Source organism: Scyliorhinus canicula, chromosome 5 (genome assembly GCF_902713615.1).
Source record: "Scyliorhinus canicula chromosome 5, sScyCan1.1, whole genome shotgun sequence".
In the NCBI taxonomy this organism is placed as follows: Eukaryota; Metazoa; Chordata; class Chondrichthyes; order Carcharhiniformes; family Scyliorhinidae; genus Scyliorhinus; species Scyliorhinus canicula.
The window spans coordinates 187,047,810-187,063,517 of record NC_052150.1 but is presented as its reverse complement, the minus strand read 5'-3'; the positions used below and the strand labels follow the sequence as shown (position 1 = coordinate 187,063,517).

Below are 15,708 nucleotides of genomic sequence, written 5' to 3'. Positions count from 1 at the left end.
CTTTCCAGGCTGGAAACGGAGTCGCCGTGAAGCTGGCATCCTCCACAGTAATAAAGCACTGCAGAGTGGACTAATGAGGGCCGAGAGGGGCTTTCGCACCTCATTGGGTCACCTAAGAATGAGGCCACCTATTTTTGGATACAAAATAAATCAGAATATTTTCCTGATGGGAAACGTGGAACTATGGAGGAGCAAAACAACTAAAATCTATTGTATGGGTAAAAAAAGTAATCAAAAAGACTAATGAGATGGAGTTGGTATACCCAAGCGTGGAAGCAATGCTTCAGTTGTACATAACCTTGGTCTGACCTTGGTCTGACCTGTTCAGTTTTGGCACCAATTCTCAGCAGTGACATACTCATCTTACAGAGGTATAAATCACTTGGATTATACTATGGTTTAAGGAATTAAATTACAAAGGCACGTTGCATAAACTCGCTCGGTATCATCTTAAGTTTAAGGGTGGTCCGATTGGGCTGTTTAAAGTAACAATGGAGGGATTCAATAGAGTAAATATAGAGAAACTATTTCTTCAGATGGAGAACTCAGAACAAGAAAATACAAGCTTAAAATGAGAGCCAGGCTAATCAGAACCAAAATCAGCAAGCATTTTTCAATAAAAGTTAGCTGCAATCCGGAATTCCCTCTTCACAAAATATGGTTGCTGGCTCAATTGAAACAGCAAGGACAGGTGGGTAATTCTCAGCGGGCCTTCCCCCTCCCAATGCTAAACCCCTCGCTCAGGCAGTGAGTGCTTTTGAACAAGGGACCCCATTGGCAGCCGAGAGTGAACCCATGAAGGGTTTTCTTTTCAGGCTTCCCGTGTGGTGGATGCCGTGCCTGTCACTGGTTTAATATCAGTGATGGCATAAAGTGGTCCTCAAGTGTGGGTTACATGAAAGGTGAACCTCTATTAAAAAATGTCACACAATTTACTTACTTTCTTGGGAGAACTTCCTGCCAGCAAATAATACGATAGCAGAAACTGTCAAACCCATGGAAGTACCCATGTAATTGTTCACCTAACATTTGATTCTCCTGAACCAAGTCAAGCCAACACACAGTATAAAGTTACAGATACCAACAGATTGGTCTTTTAAGTTTAGTAAAATATTTTATGAGACTGGGGAAACAAACTGCCTTGATCAATCTCTCCTTAAGCAAACGCTTACAACATTAAGATATTGCAGAAACAGTGCCCTTTCCAGCAATTACTGGAAATGCATACAATTGTACCAACAGAAAGAGCCATTATGGGGTTGTCAGAGGTGTGAAAAACTGCAAAACAATTTTCTCAACAGAAGTCACTGATAATACAACATTTAGGAATGGGCAACGCTCACATCCGGTGGGGAAAAAACCCACAACTCAGAGGAATAGAAAGAAAATGTGCATCCCCTAATCAAATCTTAATTCAGGGAAAACTTATGACTTAAATGAAAATGGAATCCTCCTCAGCTCTCCTCACATGTTCTTTACCAGTGGTCACCATACAAAATTGAATGTGATCATCTGACACTTCAAAGGACATATTTAACATAGTTACTGCATTCTGGTTCAAATCAAAATCTGCAATGAATATCCCAACATCAACACTTTCGGTCACAAATGGATTCAATATTTTATGAAATTTAAGCTAACGGCTTCTTTAAACATTTAGAGCTCCAAATCCCCAACGCTGCTCATGCCAGAAGTTTGCCTAAATAATCCATCAGATATTTATAAACACACTTAAGCTGACGTAGAAAGATCAGACAGTCTTCCACCATAACTGCATTGTTATAATTCACAGACATGTAGCAAGAAATTCAAAGCCTTATTTATAATCATTAAGTCAAGGATGCTGTCACATTAAAGGGGACAGGTAGGATTAAAAAGACCCATCCAGTCACAGACATTTGGGGCTACTACATGTCACTCTCGGCCCAGTGGAAATGCAACATGTAGCCAAGAGCTCTACCTCGGAGGGGTGCTTGAATTTCAATGATAGAAGGCTGCTAGCTGGAGCGTTATCTCTCTAGTAACAGTATTATAGGCAATATAAATAGGACTACTGTTAAGGATGGCAATTTGAAACCCTAGTATGTTGTATTATACTTAAGAAAAAATCCACCATGCATCCCAATTTAGCATCGATACACAATAAGTGCAAGCACTTTCACTGTGGTGGCATGTGCTGTCTGAGTAAACTGGGCCTATATTCTCTGGAGTCTAGAAGAATGAGAGGTGATCTCATTGAAGCATGCAAGATTCTGAAGGAACTTGGAAGGGTAGACAGAGGTTGTTTCCACTGGTTCAGGAATCTAGAACACAGGGGCACTGTTTCAGGAAAAATCATTTAGTACTGAGATGAGGAGAAATTTCTTCACTCAAAGGGTGGTGAATCTCTGGAATTTTATACGTCAGGGAGTTGCGGGTGCTTCAACGTTGACTATATTTAAGGCTGGGATGGACACATTTTTGGTGTCTCAGCGAATCAAGAGATTTGAGGAGCAGGTAATAGAGTGGAGTCGAAGCCCAAGATCAACCATGAATTATATTGAATAATGGAGTCGACTCAATGGGCTATAATGTCTACTCCTGCTCTTTTCTCGTGTTCTTTTCTACACTGGCAAACATTTAGCACGAGAAGCACACTGCATGGAAACTGGTCACTGTTTCATAAATTGGCAGGTGAGCTTGTTTTATTGCATAATGTCAGCTAAGGGTCCTTTCACTATCCATAATATTATACATATGCAGATACACATCACACACATATATATTATGTATACACATTTGCACACCAACGACTGGATGAGCTTCTCATTTAGCAGTAATTCCTCTCGCGTAAGGAAATTGTGTTAATTTAAACATATGTTGGTTCCTCTCTCACACATTACCTGTAAAGTCTGTAGCACTGTTCAATTCTTCTAATAAAGATTTGAAGTTATAACTAAACCCATATTCGCTAACAGAAAAGCAGCCAGTTACAAATAGAATAAACAAAATATAGCATTTTGCTAACAGCCATAAAACACAAACAAATCCAGAAGGCAAGCCCCTAATAGACATTGTTGGTCTTACCCAGAGCTGATTAGAAACACAGATGTCATCAGTAACCTCTCCTTTGTCCTACAGATTGAGACAAAAAGGAAAGATGGCAAAAATGGTTGAGCAAGCTGTTCATCGTAAAAGTGTTATATGAAATCAAGCTCTCAGAACTACATGCGCACAAATCCTTTACATTAGATGATCGAATTAAGGTGCAGACCAAACAGGTGACCGTACCCATTCACCTGTGAGATGGATCACTAAAAGCCATTGGAAAATCTTTATCACAAGGCAAACTTTAAACAAAATATATCCCACCACAAACTTAGAGAAATGTTTGGTGAAGCAGAACTTGTAAAGTGGTAACTTTGAGTTCTTATCGAGACCCATTTTTAGAAATTTGAATTTCAGGTCATACATCGAACCTTTAAAAGTGGATGACCTGTGACATATCGATTTCTAGAATATTGTTAAAAAATTATTTCATGGGATGTGGGCAGCGCTGGCTAGGCCAGCATTTATTGCTCATTCCTAACTGCTCTTGAACTGAATGGCTTGCTCGGCCATTTCAGAGCACACTTAAGAGTCAACCACATTGCTAATGGTTTGGAGTCAGGCCAGGCAATGGCAGCAGATTTCCTTCCCTAACAATAGTAATAATACTAAAGATGATAAAGAAGAAAGAAAAGTACAGCATAGCAACAGGCCCTTCGGCCCTCCAAGCCCTCCGACCATGCTGCCCGCCTAAACTAAAGTCTTCTACACTTCCTGGGTCCGTATCCCTCTATTCCCATCCTATTCATGTATTTGTCAAGATGCCCCTTAAATGTCACTATCGTCCCTGCTTCTTCCGGCAGCGAGTTCCAGGCACCCACTACCCTCTGTGTAAAAAATCTTGCCTCGTACATCTCCTCTAAACCTTGCCCCTCGCACCTTAAACCTATGCCCCTTAGTAATTGACCCCTCTACCCTGGGAAAAAGTCTCTGACTATCCACTCTGTCTTTGCCCCTCATAATTTTGTAGACCTCTATCAGGTCGCCCCTCAACCTCCGTCGTTCCAGTTAAAACAAACTGAGTTTATTCAACCGCTCCTCATAGCTAATGCAACTCATTGATAACAAAATGTTTTTTATTAAACAGCTTTACCATATTTCACCTCTCTCTTCCCCTTCCTCAGGGAATCACACATGTGAAAATTGATATGCAGGTGCCCAACTCCCCAACAGGTTTGTTTCAAATCACTAGCTTTCGGAGCACTGCTCCTTCCTCAGATGAATGGAGAGGTAGGTTCCAGAAACATTTATATAGGCAAAGTCAAAGATGCAAGACGATACTTAGAATGCGAGCATTTGCAGATAATTAAGTCTTTACAGAGCCAGAGAGAGGGGTAACCCCAGGTTAAGAGGTGTGAATTGTCTCAAGCCAGGACAGTTGGTAGGATTTCGCAAGTCCAGGCCAGATGGTGGGGGGGGGGTGAATGTAATGCGACATGAATCCCAGGTCCCGGTTGAGGCCGTACTCATGTGTGCGGAACTTGGCTATAAGTTTCTGCTCTGCGATTCTGATTTCCAAAATGGCGAGTGCCGATTCTTCCGAGCGGGGGTGGGAGAATCGCGGGGGGCGCCAGGGGTCGTGAAATTGGTCGGGGGGCCCTCCCGTGATTCTCCCACCCGGCGTGGGGAGCAGAGAATTGCGCCCAAGGTTTTACAAAGGGGAAATTCTATTTGACAAATTTACTTTAAAAACAAAACGAATAAGATAGATAAAGGAGAGTCAGCAGAGATAGTATTTTTGGATTTCCAAAAGGCATTTGATAAGGTGCCACACAAATTGGTACGGTCTCATGTAGTTGGGGTGACATATTAGTACTGGTAGAGAAATGTTTAACAGACAGGAAGCAGAGAGTAGAGATAAATGGAGCATTTTCAAGTTAGCAGTCTATGACTAACTGCCTAGCTATTTACAATCTCTGTTAAAGATGTCTATGAAGAGACAGCGAGCAATGTATCAAAGTTTTCGAAGGTACAAAACTAAGTGGGAATGCAAACTGTGAGGAGGCCACAAAGAAGCTTCAAACAGACACAAGCAAATTAAGTGAGTGGGGAACAAGGTAGCAGATGGAATATAACTTGGGGAAATGTGAGGTCATTCACTTGGTCATAAGAATGGATACACAATGTTTTTAAGGCATGAAACTTGTAAATCTTGATGTTCAGAAAGACCTGTGTGGTACTCGTACAAGGGCACAAAAAAGTTAGCATGCAAGTACCGCAAGCAAGTAGGGAAGCACACAGCATGTTGGCTTTTATTGCAAGGGAATTGGAGTACGAGAATTAGAAAATATTGCTACAATTATACAGGGCTTTTGCTGAGATCACATCTAGAATACCGTGTGCAATTTTGGTTTCTACATTTAAGTAAGAGTACACTTGCATTGGAGGCAGTACAATGAAGATTCACTAGATTGATCCCCGAGATAAAAGGTTGTTATATAATGAGAGGCTGAGTAAACTGGGCCTAAATGCTCTGGAGATTCAAAGGAGAGGTGATCCCATTGAAACATTCAAGGTGATTAAGGGGTTGACAGGGTTGAGTATAGTACTGAGTTGAAGAGTATGTTTTTCACTGAAAGGGTTCAGTTAAGTCTCACGCAATGGTAGCACTCAGGATGTTGGTGACATGGGTTTAAGCAATAGTAATGCCATTAAATATCATAGGGGAGATGGTTACACTTTCTCTTGTTGGAGATGGTCATTGCCTCACGCTTGCGCGGTGCATATTTGCCACTCATCAGCCTGAACCTCAATGTTGTTAAATTCTTGCTGCATGTAGACAGTATCTGAGATGTTACAAATGGTGCTGAACATTGTGCAATCATCAGTGAAGATCTCCACTTCAACATTATGATAAAGTAACAGAAGATGGCAGGAACAGCAAACTGCCCTCAGGAACTCCTGCAGTGATTTCGCAAGACTGAGATGATTGACTGCCAACAAACAGAATCATTATCTTTTGTACTTGATAGTAACTCCAACCTGTGGAAAGCTTTCCCCGCCCGATTACCACAGCTACTTGATGCACCCTCAAGTCAAATGCTGCCTTGATGTCAAGGATAATGACTCTCACCTCACTTCTGGAAATCAGCGTTTTGCCCATGCTTGGACCAAGAATGTAAATGAGGGGTCTTGAGTCAGGTGGCCCTGGCAGAACCCAAACTGGACTTTGGGAGTTAGTTGACAATGCTGAAGTGCTGCTTCGTAGCAGAGTTGGCAATAGGTTCCATCAGTTTTTTGATGAATAAGAATAGATCAATGGCCCAGTAATTGGCTAGACTGGAATTTTCCTGCTTTTTGGACAGGACATGTTGGGACAATTTTCCAAATTGGCAGATAGATGGCTACTGGCTGCACTGGTACAGATGGCAGGAACAGCTAACGGTGCGGTTGATTTTGTTGCGCAAGTCTTCAGTACTACAGCCAGGGTGTTGGAAGGTCCCATTATGGTCTTTGCTATCCAATCGCTTCAGCCATTTCTTGATATCAATGAGTGAATTGAATTTGTCGATGACCAACACCATTCTTAAAAATCCTTTCATGGGATATGGATGTCACTGGCAAGGCCAGCATTTGTTGCCTAACACTAATTGCCTTCAAGACGGTGATGGTGAGGCCCCTGCTTGAACCACTGCGGTCTCTGTAGTGGGATGGTACAACCTGGGTGGGCTACTAGGTCACTTCAGGCGGCAGGTAACAATCTGGAGTCACATTTAGTCAGTTGAGGCCTGCGTTCCTCTCTGGGGAAGAGAAATTCCATAGACTAAAGATCCTCTGAGAGAAAATGTTTTCTCCCATTTGTCTTAAATGGGATACCCCTTTGTCCCCTAGTTCTAGTCTCTTTCATAAGAGGAAACATCCTTTCAGCATCCATGCTGTCATACCCTCTCGGGTCTTGTATATTTTGATAACAATGGGCAATCTGTTCAGTTTTATTTTTAAATAACTTTTCTCATGCATTTCAATAGGCCATTTTAATGGGCAGGTAAGAGTGTGGGTCTGGTGTCACATGTAGGCCAAACCAGGCAAGGAAAGCAGATTGCCTCCAGTATTTCATTGCTTATATGAGATTGGCATGTTATTCCAGAATTATTAATTAATTGAATTTAAATTTCTTCAGTTGCTGTGGTGGGATTTGATGTCATGTCTCTGCAGCATTAGGCCAAGCTTCAGGATTACTATCCCAGTAATATTACCATGATGCTACCATCCCCCTGTATGAGAAAAGGTTGCATTCTGCTCTCTCAGGCGGAGTAAAGGTCTCGTGGCACTACTTCGACAAAGAGCATGAATTATTCCTGTTTTCCAGGACAATATTTATCTCACAATAAATATCATACAAAATGCAGTTTATTGCTGGTTATTATTATTTTGCTGTTTTGGTGCATTATAATGGTGATTGCACATCAAAAGTACTTCACTGGCTGCAAATCACTTTTGGACATCCTGAGGTTGTTAAATACAAGTCTTTTTAAGTTCTCTATCTTTTGTATTGTGTCCCTTGCCATTCAATTTTCTATAGCTGTTAGGACCATGTAATGCATATGCAGGCAGGTCTATAATAAATAGCATTCCAACCTCAACTTCCAAAGTCACAAACCCAAAATAAGAGGTGATGATTTTGCTACTTACTCTGTTGGAGGCCATTTACACAACGGGCCACCTTGTAAACTGCATTACCTTTTTAATGTAAGAATGCTCGGTTTCCTGGAATTGGGCACAGCGGCTGGCCGTGGTCACTTTGCCATTATCCTGCTTCTTGTTAACCCTGTTCCTCCAGTCCTCTTCTCCACTTCTCTTCAGCAAAGCCATCCTGGAAAAAGGATCTGGCATAAGTCATACCAGCAAGTTTAAAGGAGTGGTCACCCACTCTGGGAGATAGATTACACAGCTTGGAAAATGAAATATTGAATTTCACGAGCGCAGGAGGATCAATAGTTCAGAAATTTATAACTTTTAAGTAATAAAGTTTCCGCAGAAGAATAGGCCAGATATTACGTAACCCATATATCTGGATTATATGGCAAACGCGGGAAGAGGTTAAGATCCCTCACTTAATGCATAAAAGCTTGTATCCTGAAGTTTATCAATGATGGCTATGACACTTCAATTGTCCCTTAGCTGTAAAAGGTGGTGGGGCTTTGTGGGAAGACAATGGACAGAATTTTACAGGCGGGATTGCAGATGGGGTGGGGGCGTGTAAAATTCTGTGGCTGATTTTCCTGCAGCCTACCTGGGCTTGCTGTGATTTTATGGGTGTCCTTGCAAATCTGGGGAAACCCGTCCTTAAGTGGCAATTGGCAATTAACAGGCAGAAAGTTATGGTGTCAGAGTGGACAAAATTCCAAGGAAATTCACAATTATCTTAATGTTTATTAAGTACCCATATTGAAAATCATTGCTAATATCACCATTAAACTATTTTATGCATGTTGTGTTGATTCGAATTAGTGGGAAGGCCCAAAGCACATCAATCAGTTGAAATGATCATAGAATCCCTACAGTGTAGGAGGCCATTAAGCCCATCTGGTCATGTGCACCGACCCTTTGAAAGAGCACCCCACCCAGCCCCACTGCCCGCCCTATCTCCATAATCCCATCTAATTTGCACATTTTGGACACCCAAAGAGCAATTCAGTATGGCCGATCCACCTAACCTACACATCTTTGGACTGTCACTTACAACTTCCTTGGCTATCAGTAAAGATTGTTTCCCTTCAATATGAATAGCTAACCTAGAATGGATAGCTACCAAATGAGGTTTTTATTCTTCGCCAACATTCTAGGGTTTCAGTAATTGACAATTGTCTGCACTTCAACGACAGATTGAAAACAAGGGTCACAGATCTCATGAAACAGAGCTCTACCAGCTGGTAACAAGAAACCAGGAGAGAGGAGTTTCAATAGGGTTTAGTTTGAAAGTCTGCCTGTGACTAAGAAGTTATAAAATTAGATGAATATGAAGCCAATTTCACAGTGAAAGGTGTATTATTTTCATTCACATAAAACAAACAGATTTGTTTGCACACTTTCATCCTGTTTCACTAAAAATGTCCTTCAGTTTACCTTTCATAAGGAGAACACGCACCTGGCAAAATATGTGATGTTACAAGAGATGGCACTTGGAGCATGAATGCTGTGTTATGATTCTTGCTTGATATCATTGCCTAGATATATGCTGGGCAGTAAAAGATGCAGCCTGGATCTTGGGATGTGTAGCTGCAAGGCTTGCTCATGGGATCGACTGGTGAGGCTGATACCCAGAGAATATCCAGCACAAAACCCCAAATTTGCACCACCCCGAAACATTCTTTGACTAGCGGTCAAATAATCGGGAACTGCTCAAATGTGGCAGCTAAACAGAAGTTAGGAGATTGATATTTGAAGTTTGTTACAATTTTTCTGATATTCTGGTTTGAAAGTACCATAATAGCAAACTCAACAAATGATGCAGGTGGACTAGAGTCATCAACTTCTAACTGTTGTACGCTGTCCGCAGTTGGTATGCTGCACCGCGTGGCCCCGGTTAAAATGGCCCGCGGCTGTACATCTGCACATCTTAAAGGGAAGACAGGTTGCGCGTGGTATATCCCCAATTGCACCCATGCAGCTAGAGGGAACATTGATCAAACCTCCGAACACATTCAAGAAGAGAAACGTGTGTAGTGCCACTGCCTGTGCAGCCCATGCGGCGCTCTTCATTGTGATTAAAGCTTGCTCAAGTTAATTGGCATAATGTCACTACATCAGCCTTTAATCATAACCATTTAATAAGGTATAACATCACTAGCGTTCATGAACAAAATACTATGAAGCTACATTTACTTGGTTCAGTTATATTTATTTAGTATCACTGAGTCCCTACAGTGAAGGAGGCCATTCGGCCACCGAGTCTGGACCAACCCCCTGAAAGTGTACCCTACCTAGGCCCGACACCCCTGCCAATATCCCCGTAACCCCACCTAATATAAACAACTTTGGACACAAATGGGTAATTTTAGTATAGCCAATCCACCTAACCTGCACATCTTTGGATTGTGGGAGGAAACCGAAGAACCCGGAGGAAACCCACGCAGACACGGGGAGAACGTGCTAACTCCTCACAGACACCCTAGGCCGGAATTGAACCCGAGTCCCTGGCGCTGCGAGGCAGCAGTGCCACCCACTGTGCGGCAGAAATACAAGCATTTTGTTATAATTGTTCCCGTAGAATTGGTTGGAAAACATAACAATGGGTTAGATATTCATCGTTTTTCAAAGAATAATGTTAAATTTAGGATCCTGTGGTCTGGATACCTGCCACAAGTAACCTGTTGCTGTTGGATACTGAAGTTAAATGTGCTACTTTCAGTTCTTTCAAATAAAGTACCCATGCAAACCATTATTGTGTGCCAAATGTATTGTCGCATGCTTGATTGTTCAGTAATTTGGTAGGGAAAGCTTAAAAATACTGAACTAGAAATGAGAAAACCAGTCAATGCCCCATGACTACCGAGTCATCATGAAGACCTCACAAAGAAAAATAACAAAGCTGTGAGGCCAACCCTTGTGTGGAAAAAAAAAAGCAATCCTGATCCACAAAATATTCACAGCTGAAAAAACAGCAGAGATTCTATTATCCTGAAATTAGAGGCCTGTCAAACTTTCATGATTGTATTTTTTCCAACGAAAAGGAGCCAAGGTTTTCAAGCTTGTCCCGTAATATGAGGAAATAGCAACTTGGATAATAATGGCCCAAATATTGTTGGAGTGGACATCTTGCTGCACACCCAATTCTCAGCATCACACTTTAGAAAGGATGTGAAGGCATTAGAGAGGATGCAGAAAAGATTTACAAGAATGCATTCAGGAATGGGGGATTCAGCAATACGGACAGTTTGGAGAAGCTGGAGCTATTGCTGTTGGAAGTGAAAAGATCGAATGGAGAAGTGTTCAGAATCAGGAGGGATCTAGACAGGGTAGATAAGAGAGAAACTGTTCCTGTTGGCTGAAGGGTTGGGAACCAGAAGACATAGATTTAGTGTAGTCAGTAAAAGAACAATGACACCATGACTTAGGCAGCAAACAGGGATTGCAGAATCTCTACAGTGCAGAAGGAGGCCATTCAGCCCATCGAGTCTTCACCGACCCTTCGAAAGACCACCCTATCCAGGCCCAACCCCACCCCCCCATTCCTGAAACCCCACTCTAAGGGGCAATTTAGCATGACCAATCTACCTAGTCTGCACATCACTGATATAGATTTTGAATGAATAGCTGATCCTTGTGGTAACGAATCACGGCCTGCCAACCTGCTGAATGATCCTTTTATTCCTAATCTCTGTTTTCTAATCATTGGCCAATCCTCAATCCATGACAGAATATTATCCTCCGCAAATCCCATGGCTTCCCATTTTATTTGCTCACCTCTTGTGTGGGACCTTATCAAAAGCCTTCTGAAAATCTAAATACACCACATCCACTGGTTCTCCCTTCTCTATTCTGCAGTAATATCCTCAAAAAATAACACTGTTTCCCTCTCAGAAATCTGGTGTGTCCCAGCCCAATCATACCAATATTCTGTCATCATATTCTTTACATTAGATTTGAGCACTTTCTCAATGAAACCGGAATATAAAAATAGGGAAGTCCTGCTGAAACTATACAAGGCTTTAATTAGACCACGACTGGAATTTGCAAACAGTTACAATTCCCCTATCTAAGGAAAGGCATACCAGCATTGGAGGAGGTCCACGAGGTTGATCCTGGAATGGAGGGATTTTCCAATGAGGAGAGGTTGAATAGGTTGGGGCCTGTACTCACTGGTAGTGAAGAAGAATGAGGGGCGACCTTATTGACACATATAGGATTTTCAGGGGGATTGACAGGGTAGATGCGGAGAGGATGTTTCCGCTTGTGGGAGAATCTAGGAACAGAGGGCATAATCTCAGAGTAAGGGGACTGCCCACTTGCGACAGAGATGAGGAGGAATATCTTCTCCCAGAGGTTAGCGAATCCAGGGAATTCTCCACTGCAGAGGGCCATAGAGGCTGGGTGGTTAAGCATGTTCAAGGCCGAGAGAGACAGATTTTTAATCAGTGAGGGAATTGAGTCATGGAGATAAGGTGGGAAAGTGAAGTTGAGGGTTATCATATCAGATAGGATCCCATTGAATGGCGGAGCACAATCAATGGGCCAAATGGCCGATTGCTGCTCCTTCCCCAACCAGTGTCGTGACTTCTGCTGCCTTCCCATCCACAGGAACCGCTCCAGAAATCTATAGAATTCCAGAGTGTATATAACTTAGGTTTTCAAAAGTGAATAAATATCCAAGAGAAAATAATTGCAGAGCTACAAGGGAAAAAGTGGGTTAGTAAGACTAGTTGTCAGTGCAGACACAGACGACGGGTCGAATGGTCTCCCTATGTGCAGTGACCCATGATTATACATGCCGTTAGGAGACTTTTATCTGCATTCAGCTCAAATATTTAAAAAACAATTTGTTCAGGGGAAGTGGGGGTTGCTGGCTGGGCCAGCATTTGTTGCCCATCCCAATTGCCCTTGAAAGGGCAGTTGAGAATCAACCCCATTGCTGTGGGTCTGGAGTCACATGTAGGGCAGATCAGGTAAGGGTGGCAAATTTCCTTCCCTAAAGGACATTAGAGAACCAGATTTTTTTTACGACAATGGTTTTATGATCATCAATTGGGTGGCACTGCTGCCTCACAGCACCAAGGACCCGGGTTCAATTCCGACCTTGGGCTACTGTCTGTGTGGAGTTTGCACTTTTTCCCTTTGTCGGCATAGGTTTCCTCCCACAGTCCAAAGTTAGGTGGGTTAGGTGAATTGGCCATGCTGAATTGCCCTTTGGTGTCCAAAAGGTTAGGTGGGGTTAGGGGAATGAGGTGTGGGTCTATGTAGGATGCTCGTTCAGAGAGTTGGTGCAAACACAATGGGCCGAATGGCCTCTTCTGCACTGTCGAGAGTCTCTGGATTAGTGACATGCCACTACTCCACCGTCTTCCCAAATATAATTTGCACCTCTGGAAACCTGAGCTGATGAGGGATGGCAAAGGCAACAGCGGCCAGACTCCTCATTGACCGAGAAAGAAACAGGACAATGGAGAAAGAGGGTGAATTACACTGGGTGAGTTAGTCAAATCAGATACAGAAGAAAAAAAAACAAGGGGACAAAAGAAAACTGGGAAATAATTAAAAACCTGATTTTTTTTAAACCTCTAACAAGTATTTACTACATGCAGAAATGAGTTTCAACAATTTAAGTTGTTCCTTTTCAGGGCCTATGAGACTGACCAGCATTGCATTTCCAGAGGTAATTATATTGCTAATTATAATCCCCCAGTTTCTACATCTCAGCTCGGCACTGACTACGTTACACGAATCACCGAGGGGGTCAATCGTAAAGCCGAGCATTAAGAACACACGCACAAATGTATAACCGTTTTTGCAGGGATCTGGGAAACCAGGATTTTTGATACTCAAATCCTTCGGTACATTAATCTTCTAGTTCAATAACCTTTTTACATTCCCTGATCATTAAAAGACAAAAACGTACTTTGAATACAATTCAACATTCACAGACCAACTTCTTTTTAAAACAACAAACGGGTGTTAGGAAATCATAATTGCAGTCAATTAAAAATCTTAGGAGTGATTGAAACTATCGAAAGATGGGAAGTGAGGTTTTACAGCCATTCTACGTATTTTGCTACAGGCGAGATTGATGTTCAGTAACTAGTTGAACATATGTATATTACAGCAGGATTTAATTGATCCAAATGCTCAAATATTAATACTTTATAAGACATGCACTGGAAATATATATAGATTATTTTAAATTGACAATTAAAATGAAGTTAGGAATCTGAAGAGTGAAGAAACGGTTTGCGAACTACTGGAGTGATGAAGAATGCTTACGGACAGAGAAAGCCAAGGCCCTATTATGGATATGAGAAATCAATTACCAAATATAGTGAACAGATTCAGCAAGCAATTATGTATATTGTACGGTTGGAGGGCTGCCAGGACTTCATAAAAGACTTGCATCAGAAAATGTTGCCTGCTCGCATTAACTCAGAAGCGATCTCAGAAAGGTCACATATAAAATAAATATTTACTAAACGAATTCAACCTTTTTTCAGTCCTGAACCCTCTGCAGCTTTCAAAACAAAACATTTCAGCATCAACAGCTGCAAAACAGATGCGCTACAAATGAACCACACTAGAAATAGAAGTAATAAAAGAAAAAATGACAACTGCTGGAAATCATAAATAAAACCCCCCAGAAAATCCTGGAAATACACAGTGGGGTGGTGAGCAGTAGCTATAAATATTTTGGGTATATACTCTTCATCAAAAGTGAAAGCTGAAAGATGAAAAAGCACTCTTCTGCAAGGTTGCAAGAAAAGTGGAGAGGGATGAAAACTGACAAGGTATGCCAACTGCCAAGTAGGAGTTTATTGGTTTAATGACCTACTCAATTTTCTTTTACACAAAGGTTCAGGGAGATGGAAGCACACAAAGTGGAAAAAATACTGCATAATTATTAATGGTAAAAAGATGAGATAAGGCTGCAAATACGAAATGGTGAGAAAATGGGGGCAATGAAGACAACCAAAAATTAAAATAGAAAAAGCCAGTGAACCACAGTGGGTTTGGCAGCGCAAAGAAAATATCGACGTATATCAGTGTTTCAGAGGCTATGGCAGCAGCGTGTTCTGACAAGGGGTCTCCACCTCTAAAGTACGTTCATTGTTCGGAAACTCAAACTTCTGATATGGTTATATTGCATGCAGCCTTTAATTCCATGAAACACTCCTACTGTCAAGATTGTGTCAAAGGTTTTTAATAAAAATTGTTTTCTTGTTTTTATTACAGTCTTTAACCTATAACTATGCCCAGTTAGGGGGATCATTAAGGCGCCGATGCTGAATTTCGGGAAATAGAACAGTACAGCACAGAACAGGCCCTTCGGCCCTCAATGTTGTGCCGAGCAATGATCACCCTACTCAAACCCACGTATCCCCCCTATACCCGTTACCCAACAACCCCCCCTTAACCTTACTTTTTTAGGACACTACGGGCAATTTAGCATGGCCAATCCACCTAACCCGCACATCTTTGGACTGTGGGAGGAAACCGGAGCACCCGGAGGAAACCCACGCACACACGGGGAGGACGTGCAGACTCCACACAGACAGTGACCCAGCCGGGAATCGAACCTGGGACCCTGGAGCTGTGAAGCATTTATGCTAACCACCATGCTACCATGCTGCCCGAATACTTAATATTCTTGGAAAGTCCAATGGATTCTTACTTGTACAATAAAGAAACATGGTTTGCTATAATTCCTCAGTATTAGAATTTCAGGAGATTGTGACAGAAGTAAAACTAAACCATGATTTCCCATTAAAATAAAGAGCATCAAGTTCTAGCTCAGTTTGTTCAATGTAAAGTACTTGAACACAATTATTTTTCAAAACGAGTCTCAACTGCAAAGTTATCTAATAGCTCACTGGCACATTACCTCGTAGGCAGCAACGCCATCAAGAAACTAGAACAAAGGACAAAATGTGAGTATGCATGCACTAAGATGCTATATTTAAAACATTTGCCAGCATA

At 41.9% G+C, this 15,708-nt stretch overlaps 1 protein-coding gene across 1 annotated transcript in view; it reads right to left on the bottom strand.

Moving 5' to 3' along the window:
* The window catches only part of svila (supervillin a), a 222,769-nt gene that overhangs the window by 97,201 nt on the left and 109,860 nt on the right, over positions 1–15,708 (bottom strand). Inside the window, 4 exon segments of the mRNA XM_038798250.1 lie at positions 3,067–3,114; positions 7,768–7,900; positions 14,219–14,245; positions 15,614–15,640. Of these exon segments, the coding sequence (XP_038654178.1) occupies positions 3,067–3,114; positions 7,768–7,900; positions 14,219–14,245; positions 15,614–15,640 (235 nt within the window).